Consider the following 16,643-nt stretch of genomic DNA (forward strand, 5'->3'; position numbering starts at 1 on the left):
GGCTATTTTCCAGAGTTCCAATAAAGCTGACTTTTTTCATTGTTTCTGCAGTGGCATGGGTAGGAAGTTTTTAAGTTACTAACTTAATCTTTTTCCTTCTTACAGGGCTACACAGATAGTCTCTTTCCTCTTGGGTCAGTTTGGTAATTTGTGTCTTTTTAGAATCTGTCCATTTTTCTCCAACTTACCTTCTTTGTTGGCATGCAGTTGTTCATAGTAATCTTTTATAGTCTTTTCTGGTTTTGTTTCTGCTTTAATTGCAAATTTTAGTCATTTGAGTCTTTTTTCTCTTTTTGGGTGTGGGTTAAATTCTACTAGTTCAGATGTTACATAGTTTATTCCTTTTCTTTTGGTAGTTAAATTTGGATTTTTTTTTAGCATGGGTAAAGTACAAAGTTAAACCTTGTCTTTTCTTTCCCAAATGGTTCAAAACCTGTATTAGCCTTTGAGCCAAGGTCTATGTGCAACCTCTTATGCCTTGTCTGAAAACGTCTTTGTTGCACACTCTTAATACTAGTTTCCCTGCATGTTGAGTTCTGAGCTGGCTCTCACCCTGCCTTCATCTGCTGGAAGTGCTATTCCTGGTCTCCTAGACTTTGCTCTTTTGAGATGTTTGCCAGGAGGCTAGTCATCATCCCTTTGTAGACTGTCTGCCTCTTCTTTCTGGTCCTTTGTAGCGTTTTCTCTCTGTCTTTAGTGGTCAGCAGTTCTACTGTTGTGGGTTGAGGAGCGAATTCACTTTTACTTATCCTGCTTGGCTTTGCCCCACTTGGTATTAACCAATTATCTTCAGGAATTATGAGCTTAATTCTGGTGTCTCTGCAATTCTGGAAACTTCTCCACCAATATCTCTTTAAGATGTCATTTCTCCTGGGGCGCCTGGCTGGCTCAGTCAGTGGAGCCTGCCACTCTTCATTCTGGAGATGTTCGTTGTGAGTTCAAGCCCCACACTGGGTATAAAGATCACTTAAATATAAAATCTTTAAAAAATATATGTCATGTGTTCTGTGTTCTCTCCTCTTTGTGGGAGGGACGCCTATCAGACACTGTTAGTCTTTTGCATTTGCTTCTCTGTTTGTACTCTCTCAGCTTCCAATTTGTGTTTTCCATTTCTTTCTCTCTCTCTGCTGGATCCTGGGGGTACTTCCTCAGATTGCTCTGTCGATTCATTATTTCTCTCTTCAGCCCTGTTTCTTCTGCTGCTTAGCCCTTCTAAGTGAGCTCTTGGTTTAAATGTCTTCATGAGTGTTTCACTTGTTTCTTTTAAAAAATGTTTGGTCTTACCCTGTACTGACTTACTCTTTTCTCATGCTGGGTTTTATTGTCTCTCATTGCCCGTTTTCTTCCTGACTCTTGGGGGTACACTCTGGCTTGTGTGCAGATTTTTCTTCTTTTATTTTATTTTTTTAAGATTTTATTTATTTATTTGAGAGGGAGAAGCATGCTGAGCAGAATACCTGACATGGGACTTGATCCCAGAACCCTGGGATCATGGCCTAAGCCAAAAGCAGATGCTTAACCAACTGAGCTACCCAGGTGCCCCATGTGCAGAGTTTTTCTTTTTGATTGTGTAGTTTTCCCGTGCATGGCTGGGCTCTTCCAAGGTCCCAGATCTCTACTTCCTGCAAGCTCAGGACCCTGTTTCCTTTTCTCCTGTGTCAGTTATGGCCCTGGGTTCCAGCTTCCTGGATAATGCTCTTTAATAGGGATATAATATGAATCGTATATATAAAGTTGTTTTTAGGAGCCACATTGAAAAACTAAATAGAGGAAGATAAGATTCATCTTATAACATATCTCACCCACTGTATCCAAGATATTATCATTTTAACATGTAGTAATATAAAAATATACTAAACTTATTTTTTTTAAATACTAAGTCTTGGGTGCCTGGGTGGCTCAGAGGGTTGGGCCTCTGCCTTTGGCTTGGGTCATGGTCTTAGGGTCCTGGGATCTAGCCCTGCATCGGGCTCTCTGCTCAGCGGGGAGCCTGCTTCCCCTCTCTCTCTGCCTGCCTTTCTGCCTACTTGGGATCTCTGTCAAATGAATAAAATCTTTAAAAAAAATACTAAGTCTTCCAAATCCAGTGTGTAGGTTAGACTCATGGCATGTCTCAGTTTGGGCCAGTCCCATGTCACGTACTTCACAACCCTGTATGACCAGTTGCCGCCATATTGGACAAGAGGCTTAGTATCAGAGTCTGACTTTGCCCTCTGGCTGACTTGAGCCTACACCTCTGAGTTTCCTTTGCATTTTCTCCTTGTTGCTGGCACATGGGGTTTTGCCTCTCTCTTGAGCTTGGCTACGTATTAAAATTTTTCTTTTGTCATATTTCTCTGTGTTTATAGCTGGAGAAAGAGGTCAGTTCTGTCCACCATGTTGCCAGAAATCCTTCCATTTATTCCTTACAATAACCTTATGATGGAGTTTCTCTTATGCCCAGTTTACAGATGAGGAAACTGGGGCTCATGGAGCTTAAGTGAATTGCCCAAGTTCCCATGGCTGTTAAGTGGCAGAGAACAGACCCAAACACAGGTCTGTTTGAACTCCCAAGTCCATGCTCCATCCACCATGCTACATTGCCATCTCATAATTTTGATTCCTCCTCATTCATTTTCAGGAATTAGACAGCACCAAGAGCTTTTACTCCCTGACTCCTTACACAGCCTTGCTTGTCTGGAGAGTAGCTCTTGGCAAAGACCTGGCAGTGGAGAGCCATGGACCAGTACAGCCTCGGGGATGAGGGTGCCCTCCCTCCAGAGATGCATCTCCCTTCGTTTTCCGAGAGCCTCAATTGCAGCGACACCCTCAACCGGGATCTGGGTCCCAGCACACGAGACCTGCTCTATGCTGGCCTGAGTGGTTTGGACCTGGACCCCAGCCTCCCAACGCCCGACATGACCAGTGAGGTGCTGGAGGACAACTTAGACACCCTGTCCCTCTACTCAGGGAAGGACAGTGACTCTGTGAAGCTGCTGGAGGAGTTCGCAGACCCGGAATCTCAGGCTTCCTTACAAGGTGAGGCTGTCTACCTGGGTCCAAGGGCCTCGAGGGTTGTGCGAAAGCTCCTGTGGCCAGCTCGGGGTTGCTTCTGCATGGATTGGATAGGAAAATTTGTATCCTCCACAGATGACTAGGAAACAGGGGACAGTCAGTTTCTTTTTTAACTTGGGAATTGTTTCCAACTTCCTAGTCAAGGAAACCAACACTGATCTGGAGGAATAATGTTGCGAAACTGGGCCATTCGTGGATGTCCTGATCTTGTGTGTTGTGTGGGCAGACATTTGAGTTCACAGGAGATTTTCCCCCGATTACATCTCAGAGGCCCTTTTCACGTTTACAGTGTGACCTGGGATCCCGTCTGTCACTTGGTTGGCTAAGCTTCCCCAGCCTCAGTGTCTCATCTGTGAAGTGGGGGGATGATAGTGTCCCCTCTGCTTCCCTGCAGAGTATCAGCAGTCAGAAGCAAGAGAAGAAAGGACTGGAAAATCACTGCACAGCCTGTAGAGCACAAGACAGATAGCAGTCATTTCCATCAGTGTTGGTAGAGCTCATCTCAGACTCAGACAAGTCTTTCTCTCCAACAGCAGAGGAGCACAAAGAGAACAGATGCAATAGTTAAATGGCTTGGTGCAATTTCTGTTGGGTTTTTTGGTTTGCTTTCAGTCTTCCCCAACAAGATAAATCCAATTTTTAAAAATTTTTAAAACGATATATTTGTTTCTTTGAGAGAGGGCATGCGTGGGGAGGGGCATGGAGAGAGAGAATCTCAGGCGACTCCCCGCTGAGCACAAAGCCCACCTGGGAGGCTCGATCTCACAACCCCGAGTTCCAGACCCGAGCTCAGACCAGGAGTCGGGTGCTCAAGTGACTGAGCCACCCAGGTGCCCCAAATTCAGTTTCTGCTAACTCTTCCACAGGCTCGTGGGTCAGTTTCTCAGATGGGTTGACTGAGCTAGAGCCCTTTGGTGGTTCCATTCACACCACATGCATGGAAGGCCACGTCTGTGGTGGCTCTGCTGAGTAGGGATTCAGTGAACATCTGCTCCAGGAGCTCTGGGAAGGTCCTGGGGACTTGCCAAAGTGAGAATGTCCCAAAGCCCCTCTCCACACAAGACACAGTAGACAAGGGCTCAGCCTTGTTCCCTTGTTGGAACGATGGCCAAGGTGGACTCCTAGAATCATGGGACAGGTGCAGTGTTGTAAGCACGGGGCCAGGCCTGGGGGTGCTGCAGGAATTAGGGTTCTCGACTCCGGCCACAGAAACCACCTAAAGAATGCTTGTAGTGTGAATATGTGAGCATTTTGCTGGGCAGAGAACTGGCAGTCTTCGCCAGGTTTTCAGGGGGTTCCGCATCCCTCCCTGCAAAGTGTGTTACCAATCATTAACCTAGTTCAGCTTTTCCTGATGCATTTAAAGAGGAGTCCACTGCCCATCATTACGTTCTATCTCCTTATACTTCTCCAGCTTACATTCAGGACGATATAAATGCATACACTTGCGTTTGTCGTCTTAATCAGGAAAGTAACACACAGTTATTAAAGAAAACTTAGGAAACAGAGAAAAGTCCCATCAGGATAACTCCCTAGCCAGGCCCCCACATGTAGATTTTGGGAAACACAAGTGAAGGAGCTCAGAAAAAGCCTAGCTTTGCATGGGGGCATCAAGTGTGTGATGCGATTAGAGGTTTTTTCAAACCGACCATATTCGCTTTCTTACGTGAGGTATTCCCTTGTCATCACACACTACTCCATCGTACTTGACCGCACTCCTGCTCATCAGACCGCTTGTGTTTCTGTGAACAACTTTTCACATGTTGCGCTTCCTTTTGGATGAGTTCTCTGAGCCCACTCCTCCAAGTAGGTCTGCCCATCAGAGAACGTACGTCCACCGTTTTCCAATATTCTCCTAACACTGCCTTCTGTGAAGATCCGGCCGTTTCCCAGGCCAGTGACCCTACCAGATTGTCCGTGTCTTAGCCAACTTTTTTTTTTTTTTCCCCAAACTTAGCCAACTTTTTGAAACGATGTTTTGTTTTCCGGGTTTGTAGTTGCTGTAACGAGCATTTTTACAGTAGTTTGGCAGAGCTGAGGACTTCTCTGACAGGAGTCCTTTTCTTCCGCATTTAACCTGCTGGGATTAGTCAAACACTTGCCGCAGTAATTTCTTACTCAACGAGGAGGAGAGCAGGCATGTTGCGGGACAAACAGCCCACAGCCTGGACAGAGCTGGGGGACTGCCATCCAGGCTCCTTCCTGCCGTGTCTCTCAGGTTGCACCTGCTGTGCTCACTCTTGCCCCCAACAGCACTCAGGAGAAGTGGCGGTTTCTTTTTTTTTTTTTTTTTTTAATTTATTTTCAGCATAACAGTATTCATTATTTTTTCACCACACCCAGTGCTCCATGCAATCCATGCCCTCTATAATACCCACCACCTGGTACCCCAACCTCCCACCCACCCCCTGCCTCTTCAAACCCCTCAGATTGTTTCTAAACTTGCCATCTCACGAGGCAGTCCGATCCGTCTTGAAGACCAGTCTAAAGAGCAGGGATTTCTCCCACGGTTGGTCCGTCCACCAGATGACTGTGGAAGTGCCCGTGAGTGTGCCGGGAGGGAATTCCAGGCACTGGAGACGGCAGGAGCCCACAGCGTCCTTGCATCCATCACACCTGTATTTCTGGTGATTTGAAATCTGCTTCTCTTCAGTTGGGCACAACCAAACCTAATCTCTGTCCCTTGGAGCAGGACAGAGCAGGCTCTTTCCTCCCCACATGCTGCCCCTTGAGATGCTGTCCCACCCCTCTCTCGCCTGAGTATTCCCTGTCCCTTCCTGGGTCCTCAGGTGAATGGTTTGTAAACATTTTACCCAAAGGGATACAGAAAACACAGAAATGTAGTCAGATACATGAGAAAAGGAAAACAGAAGTGTCCCAGAGTCCTCCCAGTCAATGCCATTCTTTCAGCTTGTTTTCTATTCAAATTGTTTTGTCTCCTTCTGTTTTGTAACGGGTTGCTCTTCTCTCACTGAGTAGCACGGTTTGAATATCCGTTCATGTCGTTAGATACTTTCCCCCAGTTTTATCTTAAATGCTGTGTCCTAGACCATTGAAAGCGTCCTGCCTGCCCTTTCATCAGATGCTAGGAGGTTTCTAACAGGAAAGGCAGTGCTACTGTTAACTGCTTTGCCAGCTACGTTTTCGTACAAATCCATGTTTGTTCCCTTAACATCCCAGAAGTGGAATTGGCTGCCAGGAAGGATCTGTGCTTTGCTGAGGTCTTGGACTCTATTTTTCTGGCTTGGCCTTCTGAGAGCACCACGGGTGGTCTAGCCATAAATCCTAGCCCACGGTGGTCACCTTGTCCCAGAAGTGCTTCAGATTCCGCCGTCACCATCCCTCCAAGTGCCATCCCGGGGGTCCCTTCTCCCCCTCCCTCTTCTCTCTGTGCACAAAGCTGCTGGAGTTGGACGACACAGACGTGGTCCCTCTGCCCCAGCAGGCTGCAGCCCCGAGACTCACTGAGTGCCTTAGCCGTGCCCTCTGACTTCCCTACATGTCCATAACCTGTGCTCTCTCCCTCTGTTTAGACCTTGGGCTTGGCGCCCTCAAGGTACCTAAGGAGGCTGATGAAGGAGGCAGGGCCACCTGTGGGAGCGCCAGGAAAGGCAAGCGGCAGCACGCTTCCCCCCAGAACCCGCTCCTGGACTGCAGCCTCTGTGGGAAGGTTTTCAGCAGCGCCAGCTCCCTGAGCAAGCACTACCTGACGCACAGCCAGGAGAGGAAGCACGTCTGCAAGATCTGCGGCAAGGCCTTCAAGCGCCAGGACCACCTGTATGTCGGAGTGTGGTCAGGGGGCTGGCGGGGAATGGGCGAGCTGCTCCTGGGTCTCCCTTACCCCATCCCAGGCCCCCCAGCCAGCCGTCCAGCTCCCCGGATGGCTGGGAGCTGTGCACGGATGCCCCTCTGTTCTTACACTGCCCGCTGTGGAGCGCGGGGCCCACACAGCCTGGGACAGGTCCCTCCGCCCAGCCGGCATGTTCCCACCGGGATGGAAACCTCTGCCTTGATTGCAGGCAGGACCCTTGTGGGTTTCAAGACATATACGGGTTCGCTCCAAGGCAATTTTGTCATGTAGGGAATTGGGCGAACTATATAGAGAAATGCTCGGAGTCCCCAGCAGGTGTCCAAGGAGGACAGATCTGCATCTCATGAGGAATGTGTGTGGGAATAATTCAGGGGCATGAGAGATTCCGAAATGCCTGTTTCTAGAATATGGCAATGGAGCATTTTTTTTTCTTACTCCTTTAAAAAAAAAAAAACTCTTGATTTAAAAAAAATAAAGCCTCTTGTAAGAGTTAGGAGCCAGAATTCCCTTTGTTCTCAGTATCTTGGAAATGATGAGCCTTTCTTGCTAGGAGACAGGACAGACTTTTTTCAAACCCAGAGACTTGACAGTGGGAGATGGCAAGCCCTTGCATTTTTAGGAGGCTCCTAAACTCCTTCTCTTCAGCTTCCCTCAGAAGGGTTTCGGGGGGAGGGCTTCTAGAGATAACCCCATGTGCCATGCGGTTACTGTCCAGGTTAGGGCTGTTGGGAACCTAGGGCAGGACTGACTGACTTACTTGTTTATGCTTGTAATATGCTAACATAGCCAGAAGTAGGATGTAAATGTAGAAATTACAGGAGGCACATTGCTAGAAAGTTTTTACCAATGGGGCATCTGTAATCTTTTTTCCCTGGGGGGTAGGCTCCAGGTAGCAGTCTCCTTGGAGGAGTGCTAGGAGAAAGCAAAGACTCCTGGGACTAAAGGAAGGGTTGTAGGGAAGTAAGCATCTCCTTGAGCGTATCCTGCAGAACCTTAGTCCTCAGGGAGGCTACAAGAGGCTATTTGAATAAACGCTTCTGTGGACAAATAAGTCCGAGAGACATAGGAGCTGAAAGAGGGGTTTGTCTCCCTACTGCGTGGCTTTTAAATTTGCTGCTCTGATCCTCCAAGGAGCAAATAGTGTTTGTTCAAAACTTGCTTGCCAGCTGAGCCCACGTCCTCAGGGAGCCACTCGGGAGGACTGGTGTTCCTTGGGAACTCACTTTGGGGAACGCCAGTCTGCCTTTCATTGATTTTTTTTTTCCCTCCGACGAGGGGTCTGCTTAAAGGTGAGGGACAGGAGTGCCCCTTGCATTTGGCCATCAGTGGCCGCTTGGGTCTCTCCTCATGGGGGGGGGTGCAGAGCATGTATAGCTTCTGATATGGCCGCACCACTGCCCCCTGGGGACACCCTTGGGGCCCCCAGGGAGCGGCAGCCAAGGCAGCCGCTGACTCACTCCCCTACCCCCACCCCGTGTGGCTGCAGGACCGGGCACATGCTCACCCACCAGAAGACCAAGCCATTCGTGTGCATGGAGCAGGGCTGCAGCAAGAGCTACTGTGACTACCGCTCCCTGCGCCGCCACTACGAGGTGCAGCACGGCCTGTGCATCCTGAAGGAGGCCCCCCCGGAAGAGGAGGCCTGCGGGGACTCCCCGCACGCCCACGAGGCAGCCAGCCAGCCTGCGCCCGCCAGCCTGCGCGCCCCAGCACCCCCGGAAGCCCGGTCCCCCGGCTCCCTCTTGCCCAACCGAGACCTCCTACGCTGCATCGTCAGCAGCATCGTCCACCAGAAGATTCCCTCGCCGGTCCCGGCCGCCGCAGGGCCCGCAGACGGCGGAGAGGGCAGGACTGTGGCCTGTCTCTGTGCACCCTCTTCCGGGCCCTCCTCCTGCACCTCAGCAGGCATCCCTGCGGCTCCTGGGAACCTGGGCACGGATGTTCCGGAGGAGCCTCACCCCCTGCGGAAGGAGCCTGCCGCTGCCATGTTCACGGCTGTGCACTCGAGAGGCGTGGAAAACGGCGGCTCCAACTCCGCTGAGTCCGATCCGGTGCTCCCGCTGCCGCCCAGCCTGGAGGGCTGGCCTGAGGGTGGCCCCCTGCCTGCCTGCCTACCTCTTTTCCGAGGCCAGACTGTCCCTGCCAGTTCCCAGCCAGCCGGCCACAACTTCCAGTGGCTCCGGAACCTGCCTGGCTGCGCCAAGAGCAAAGGGAACAACGTGTTCATGGTCCACAAGACCCCGTCAATGCCGTCCCGGGAGGGTGGCGAGTCAGGCCCAGGGCCCAGCAGCATCTCCCCCACAGGGGAACCCTCGCCCAGCCCAGGGACCGTCAATCTGGAGGACACATTGCCCTTCCCTGCCACACTCTTGAAAGCACCTGGGGAGGCCTCCGGTGACCCCAGATACACCGGCGGGGAAGACGACACCTGGGTTTCCAAGAAGAACAAGTTTGACTGTGACTCCTTCTCGTGGCAAAACCCCGGGGAGCCAGGCCTTCAGGATGCCCAGAAGCCGAGCGGGCTCCCGTCGGACGGCACGCCTCTCTTCCGGCAGCTGTTCCTGAAGTCCCAGGAGTCTCTGGTGAGCCACGAGCAGATGCAGGTGTTCCAGATGATTGCCAAGTCCCAGCGGATCTTCTCCCAGCTCCCTGGGTCCGAGGGCAAGCAGGCCGCCCTAAAGCCCCTGCCGGGGCCCTGGCCGCAGCAGCCAACGCCGCTGGCACCCCCCGTCGACTCTCTCCATGCTGGCCCCGGAAACCTGGAGCCAGAGGGGTCCCCAGCCCGCAGGAGGAAAACCACGCCTGTGTTCCCCAGGGAGGCCTCCCCGGCCAGCACCAGACGGGACTCAAAGGGAGGACCCAAAGGGGCCACCGCTCCACAGTCCCTCACGGCCTCATCGTTGGACACCCCCGGCAATCCAGACATCTCCTCTCTGGCCAAGCAGCTGAGATCCACAAAAGGGACCTTGGACCTGGGGGACATCTTCTCCCCTGGGGGCACACGGCAGACCCAGTTAGGTGGGGAGGAGCCCCTCGGAGCCCCGCTCCCAGGGAAGCAGGCCCAGGCGGAGAACAGCACGGCATTAGGGGCCACAAAAGGGGAAAAGAGCCAGGCCTGTGCCCGGGGCGGAGGCTACAGGCTCTTCTCCGGCAACCCCAGGTCCCAGCGCTTCTCGGGCTTCCGGAAGGAGAAGGTGAAAATGGATATGTGCTGCACAGCCTCCCCAAGCCAGGTAGCCATGGCCTCCTTCTCCTCGGCCGGGCCCCCAGCAGAGCCACCCCAGGACTCCAAGTCCAAGCTGACCATATTCAACAGAATCCAGGTACCTGGGCTCTCCCTCACGAGACCCAACACCTGCCTGTTCTCCAGGCCAGAGTCTCATTCCTGACTTGCTCCCGCATTTACTGGTTGGTCAGGCATCATGTTTCATCTCGGGGGTTCCTCCAGGGCAGGTTTAGAGAGGCGGAAAGGAACGTTCATGGAGACTGTGGTCCCTCCTGCCCCCTGCCCCCCAAAGAGCTGAGAACGAGGTCTTTCGAGTTGTCAGATGCCTTCTCCCCAAAGCTTTTCCTGCTTGCTTGCTGTTTGCCTTTCACTTCCTTTTGGATTGGCCTCCTTCAGTTCTTCAAAGGATATAAAGGTAGAGATCCTGCCCCCGTAAATATTTCTGCGTGCAATACCGTCTCTCTCCTGATGGGAGTCACGGTCACGACCCCGGCTGGCCCTGCCGAGTAGTAGCCTGGTTCTTGCTGGTCCTTGCGGATGGCACGGGGTCTGGGCACAGAGAGGGGGGCCGCTCTGTCTTACCCCAGCCCGAGGTGCAGCACCCTTCCCGCCACTCCCAACAGCTGCCTTTTTTTTTTAAACAGCCTGTATTATTTAACTCACCGTTTAAAGTGTATCCTCCAGTGGCGTTCAGTATATTCACAAGGTTGGGTGTCTGTTACGGCTCTTTGCCAGAACGTTTTCATCACCCCCAAAAGAGGCCCTGGACCCTTCGTTGTCCTGCCCAATCTCTCCATCCCTCCTGGCCCCTGGCAACTATGAACCTACCTTCTGTGTCTGCAGATTTGCCCCTTCTGGGCATTTCGTGTAGTTGGAGTAGTTGGAATCACACACCGCGTGGCCTTCTGTGCCTGCTTCTCACGCTTAGGCTGGTGTTTTCAAGGCTTGTCACGCTGTGGCACCTCTTGGTGCTTTGCTCCTTTTTGCGGCAGAGTGACGCTCCCCGTACGGCTGGGTCATGTTTTGTGAATGTGTCTGTCAGCTGTCAGGCATTGTTCCCGCAGCTCAGTCTGTGTGACTGCTGTGAACGTTCCTGTACAAGGTCCGCATGCACGTAGGTTTCCCTCTCTCGGGAAATACCAAAGCGGGGCATTGCTGGGTCATATGGTGACTCAGTCTGAGGGACTGTGGGACTTTTCCAGAGGGGCCACACCACTCAGCGTCCCCACCCACAACACAGGAGGGCACCAGCCTCACGGCCTCATCAGCCCCGCTTGTGCTCCAGGCTTGTTCGCCCAGCCGTGCTTGCGGCTGTGACTTGGCACCTCGGTGCCACTTGCCCCGGCGACTGAAACTGCCTAGCACCTTTTCATGTGCTTAGTGGCCATTTGGAAAGCCTCTTGGGTTACATGTCTTCCAGATCTTTTGCTCATTTTTAAGTTGTGGTGTTGGACTTTTCATTGCTGAGCTGTGTAGGAGTTCTTTATATGTTATGAATACAAGTCCCTTGTCAGGTCATGACCTGCAGCGATTTTCTCCCATTCTGGGGCCGTCTTTTCCCTCTCTTGATGGGTCCTTTGACACACGGCAGTTCGGACTTTTGATGAAGTTGAATTGTCAGTTCTGTCTTTCTGGTTCAGTGCCCCCCACCCCCGGGGCACTCGGTCCTCCTCCAAGGTCACGGAGGATTGTACCTGGGCTTTCGTCTCAGAGTCTGACCGTTGGAGGTCTTGTAGGCCTCCTTTCCAACATGATGGCTCAGATGTGTTTTCATCTTCAGGGTGGAAATATCTACCGGCTCCCCCATCCGCTGAAGGAGGAGAACGCGGCAGGTGGATGGTAAGTTCAGAGGACACACCCCGCCCAGCCTGGGGGAGCTCAGACCCTCTGATTCCTCTGGTGGCTCTTGTGTGCTGGGCCTGAGTCACCAAGTTCTGGATGCTTCAGTCCTGAAGAGGTATGCATCCGGCCATGAAGATCGGGGCGCCCCCTCTCCACTTCTCAGGGTTTATCAAGCGTTAGCAGGGGATCAGACTTAAATAAACAAAGAGAAATTAGTGATGGGGGCCGAGTCTCTTTCTCCCGTTCTTCCCTCCTGCCGTGTTTCCCCACAGTAACCAGCAAAATGGGGGCCCTGCAGACTGGGCAGAGCCAAGGAGCACTTATGTCTGCAAGAATTGCAGCCAGATGTTTTATACAGACAAAGGGCTGAGCAGCCACATGTGTTTTCACAGCGACCAGTGGCCATCACCTCGAGGGAAGCAGGAGCAGCAGGTGAAGGGTTGCGCAGTTGGCTCTGTGCTGCTGGGGCTTCTGGGAGGTTTTCGGGGGGGCAGGCGACTGGACGTCACTTATCTCAGGATGGAGGCGTGCCCCTTGGGGGAGCCTGGGCAGGGGGCCAGGAGTCAGGGCTGGGCTGCTCTGGAGCGGCCTAGCTGGAGCCGCTCTTCTTCCTGTCCTGCCCACCAGTGAAGCTTACAGAGCTGTCGATTCTCTGCATTCAGGTGTTTGGCACGGAGTTTTGCAAGCCACTGCAACAGGTGCCGAGGCGAGAGGGGGATGGGCAGAGTCCTCCAGGAGCTAAGAAGTCCTTGGACAACACGGCTGCGGCCCCTCCGGGGATCCCTGTGCCCGCAGCTCCAGGGAACCGACCTGTCGGGAGCACCGCCAAGGTGGGTGCCGGTCAGGCCGCTCTCTTCCTGCTGCTTCCCCTGCCTGCTGGCCGAAGTGGCCGAGGGAAAGCCCGGCCAAACATCCAAAAACTCTCTGAGTCTCGGAGCGAGCTCGTTCAGTCACTAACATCCTCTGCTCCGCGGTGTCCGCCTATGGGAGCAGCGCTGCAGACTCTGGTGACTGCGCCTCCCCGGGGCCTGTTGGTCCGGTAGTGAGTAGACCTGTCCCCAGACAGGGGTGCCCCAGCGTGGGCCAGGCTGTGAGGGGGATGGGAGGGAGCAGAGAGCATCCTGAGGGGGCACCAGGGATTCAAACTAAGGAGGTCAGGGGGTCTTCCCAGATGAGGTGTGGGAGCAGAGACCTGGAGGAAAGAAGGAGTGGGACTGGCAGAGAGGAGCGGAGATCGCATGGAGGTGACAGAGAGCATTGCAAGTTCACAAGCCCGGTCTCTTCAGCCCATACTGGAGGATCCCACTGGACAAGCCCGGGGGCACGGGGACGGGTCGCATGGATATATTTGCTCGTCTTGCAGGACCTATTGCTATTTTTCATTTGCTCAAGCTGTGGCCCTTTCTGTCCCCCACTATCTAGGGCCAGGCATTTTGACAACTGATAGTGGCCTCACCTATTTTCAGATTCCCCTGAGTCAAGGCCTCTCCTTGAGGGCACGGGTGCGGGGAGGAATCCTGTGGCTTAGTTAGGGTCTCGGGTCTGGCTCAGGTGCAGAGGCCTTGTTCTGCTCCCTATTCTGAGGGCCCCAGGCATGGACGTGCTAGGCTGCAGGTCCTGTGTCCCTCTGTCGTGGGAGTCCGTTCCCTCTCGCCCGCTATCCTGAAGACATCTGTGTGGAGGGGTGCCTCAGGAGATCCCCTGAGTTCTGAACTCTCTTCCTCCGCAGGGACCAGAGAAAGATGGGGAAGAGAGAGACAACAAGGATGGCAGCCAACACCGGAAGCGGAAGAAGCGCCCCCAGTCCAAGGCATTGTTCATCCCTCCTCCACCCTCGTCCTTTGGGGAGCCAGGCCTGGGGGGATGCCACCAGAGCTGTCTGCGGTCTCCCGTGTTCCTGGTGGACCGCCTCCTCAAGGGACTGTTCCAGTGCTCCCCTTACACGCCACCCCCCATGCTCAGCCCCATCCGGGAGGGCTCAGGGCTGTACTTCAACACCCTCTGTTCCACCTCTGCTCACGCCGGGCCCGACAAACTCATCAGCCACATGCGTGGTGAGTGACGCCGGGCACGACTGTGGTCTCTGCTCCAGGTGGGGCGGGCCTGCGGGGGGCCAGGTCCCTTCCCTCCCACAGCGCCGGGCCTGCTATGTGAGCCCCATGGCTGTTCGGGAGAAGCCCAGCACCCTCTGGGACCGGCAGCCTTCTAAGTGCAAGAATTTTACAGCCAGAAAGAAAACGCAGGGCCTGTTGACCCTGACCACCGTCCTGCCCGCCCTTTGAGTAATTTTACCAGTTTGGGCCAGAACAGAACTCATACACCATACAAATCACCCACTGGAAGCAGACAGTGTTTCTTTAGTATTCTCACAGCTGTCTAATCCTAGGGCAGTTTTGTCGCTCCCAAAAGAAGCACCAGATCCGCGCAGTCACACACACCCTGGGCAACCCCCCCGCCCTGAGCAAACACTCCTCTACTCTTTCTCTCTATGGAGCTGCCCATTCTGGACATTGTGTATAACTGGGCTCATACCGTGGGGGACATTTTGTCTAGCTTCCTGCCTCAGCCTCCACAGGCATCCGTGTGACAGTGTATGCCACGGCCGCACACCTCTTTAGGGCCCGATGACATCCCACGGTCTGGACATGGCATGTTCTCCGTACCTGTCCCTTACTTGATGGGCATTTGGGGCATTTCTGTCCTCCGGCTGCTGTGAGTTATGTGCTCCTGAACACTGTGTGCAGGTGTTTGTGGGACATGTTTCCTTTTCTCCCGCATATGTTCCCAGGAGGGCAGTTGCTGGGTCATAGGGTAGCTCTGAGTTTAACCACTTCTGTCACCACCAGACCGTTTTCCAAAATGACGGACATGTTTTAAATTCTCTCCAGCGTCGTATGAAAGTTCCAGCTTCTCCACATCTTTGTCATCTGTCGTGGTCTTTCTTCTCATGTGACCATCCTGCTATGTATAAGGTGGTTTCCAGCTGCATTTCCCTGATGGTTCCTGAGACTGAGGGTCATTCTGCGTGCTTACCGTCTGTCTGTAATCTTTTCAGATCCTTTGCCCGGATTTTGAATTGCGTTGTTATCTTTTTATTACTCAGTTGTAAAAGCTTCTTCTCTATTCTGGAATGAAGGCCTTTATCAGGTACATGAGTTTGCAGACTCTCCCCCATTTGGGTCATTGCCTTTTCATTTTATTTGTGGTCTTGTTTGTAGCACTAAAGTTTTTAATTTCAATGAAGTCCAATTTATTTTTTGTCACTTGTGCTTTCCTCGTTGTATCTAAAGTTTTGCCTGAGCAAAGATTGCAAAGATTTGTCTCTCTGTCTTCTTGTAAGAGTTGTATCATTTTAAGTCTTAAATTTATGTCTGATCCATTTTGACTTTTATGTATTGTGTAAGGTGGGAGTCTCAACTCATTCTTTTGCATGTGGCTGTCCATTGTTCCAGCGCCACTTACTGACAATGCTGCTCCCGGGGCGCCTTGGGGGCTCAGTGGGTTAAGCCTCTGCCTTCAGCTCAGGTCATGATCTTAGGGTCCTGGGATCAAGTCCCACATCGGGCTCTCTGCTCAGCAGGGAACCTGCTTCCATCTCTTTCTCTCTGCCTGCCTGTCTGCCTACATGTGATCTCTCTCTCTGTCAAATAAGTAAGTAAAATTAAAAGAAAAGAAAAAGAAAATGCTGTTCGTTTCTTCTTGAATTGGCTCTGCACCTTGTGGAAAGCCGATTAACCATAAATGACTTGAGATTCTTTTTCTGTTTTAATGCAGACATTTACAGCTATGAATTTCTCTCATAGCGCTGCTTTAGCTGCATTTTACAAGTTTCAGCATGTTGTATTCTTATTTTCATGTATCTCAAAGCATGTTCTGATTTTTTATGTCTTTTTAAAAAATTTTATTTGAGAAAGATTTATTTATTTATTTATTTATTATTCGAGTGGGGGTGGGGTGTGGCAGAGAAAGAGGGGAAAGTAGACTCCCTGCTGAGCAGGGAGCCCGATGCGGGGCTCCATCCCAGGACCCCAGAATCATGACCTAAGCCAAAGGCAGACACTTAACTGACTGAGCCACCCAGCCGTCACTGGTTTTTTTGATACAGTTATTATTACGAGTATGTTGTTTAATTTCTGCCTCTTTGTGAATTTTCCATGTTGCCTTTTTAAAATTGATTTTTAATTCTGTTGTGGTCAGAGAATATACTTTGTATTATTTCAGTGCTTTTACTTTTTTCAAGGCATTTTTATGGGCTAGAATACATTCTGTCATGGAGAATGTTCCGTGTGTACTGCAGAAGAATATATTCTCCCAATCATGGGCAGAAAACACTGTAGATGTCCGTTATGTGCCGTTAGTCCAAGTATTCTACTTCCTGTTGGCCTTCTGCCTGGTTGTCCTGTGCATCATTGAAAGTATTTATGTATTTAAGCTATTTTTTAAAAGATTTATTTATTTGAGAGAGAGAGAAAACACATCTGCGCACATGAAGGGAAGGGGCAGAAGGAGTGGGACAGAGAGTCCCAAGCACACTCCACATCAGGCACAGAGGCTGAATTGGGACTCGATTCCACAACCTCGAGATCACCCCCCAAGCCAAAACCAAGAGTCAGTCAGTCAACCGACTGCACCACCCAAGCGCCCCTCCAACTATTATCTTTGTTTTTTTTTAAAGATTTTATTTATTTATTTGACAGAGAGAGATTACAA

The 16,643-nt window shown here is 51.8% G+C and overlaps 1 protein-coding gene across 1 annotated transcript in view; it reads left to right on the forward strand.

Annotated features, from left to right (window-relative positions):
- Window positions 1-2,717: 2,717 nt before the first annotated feature.
- The window catches only part of ZNF541 (zinc finger protein 541), a 30,028-nt gene continuing 16,102 nt past the window's right edge, over window positions 2,718-16,643 (forward strand). The window contains exons 1-7 of the mRNA XM_044260532.1: window positions 2,718-3,018; window positions 6,588-6,831; window positions 8,352-10,188; window positions 11,872-11,930; window positions 12,206-12,365; window positions 12,596-12,763; window positions 13,663-13,987. Of these exons, the coding sequence (XP_044116467.1) occupies window positions 2,718-3,018; window positions 6,588-6,831; window positions 8,352-10,188; window positions 11,872-11,930; window positions 12,206-12,365; window positions 12,596-12,763; window positions 13,663-13,987 (3,094 nt within the window). The remainder of the gene's footprint in view (window positions 3,019-6,587; window positions 6,832-8,351; window positions 10,189-11,871; window positions 11,931-12,205; window positions 12,366-12,595; window positions 12,764-13,662; window positions 13,988-16,643) is intronic.

This window comes from Neovison vison, chromosome 7 (genome assembly GCF_020171115.1).
Source record: "Neovison vison isolate M4711 chromosome 7, ASM_NN_V1, whole genome shotgun sequence".
Classification (NCBI taxonomy): domain Eukaryota; kingdom Metazoa; phylum Chordata; class Mammalia; order Carnivora; family Mustelidae; genus Neogale; species Neogale vison.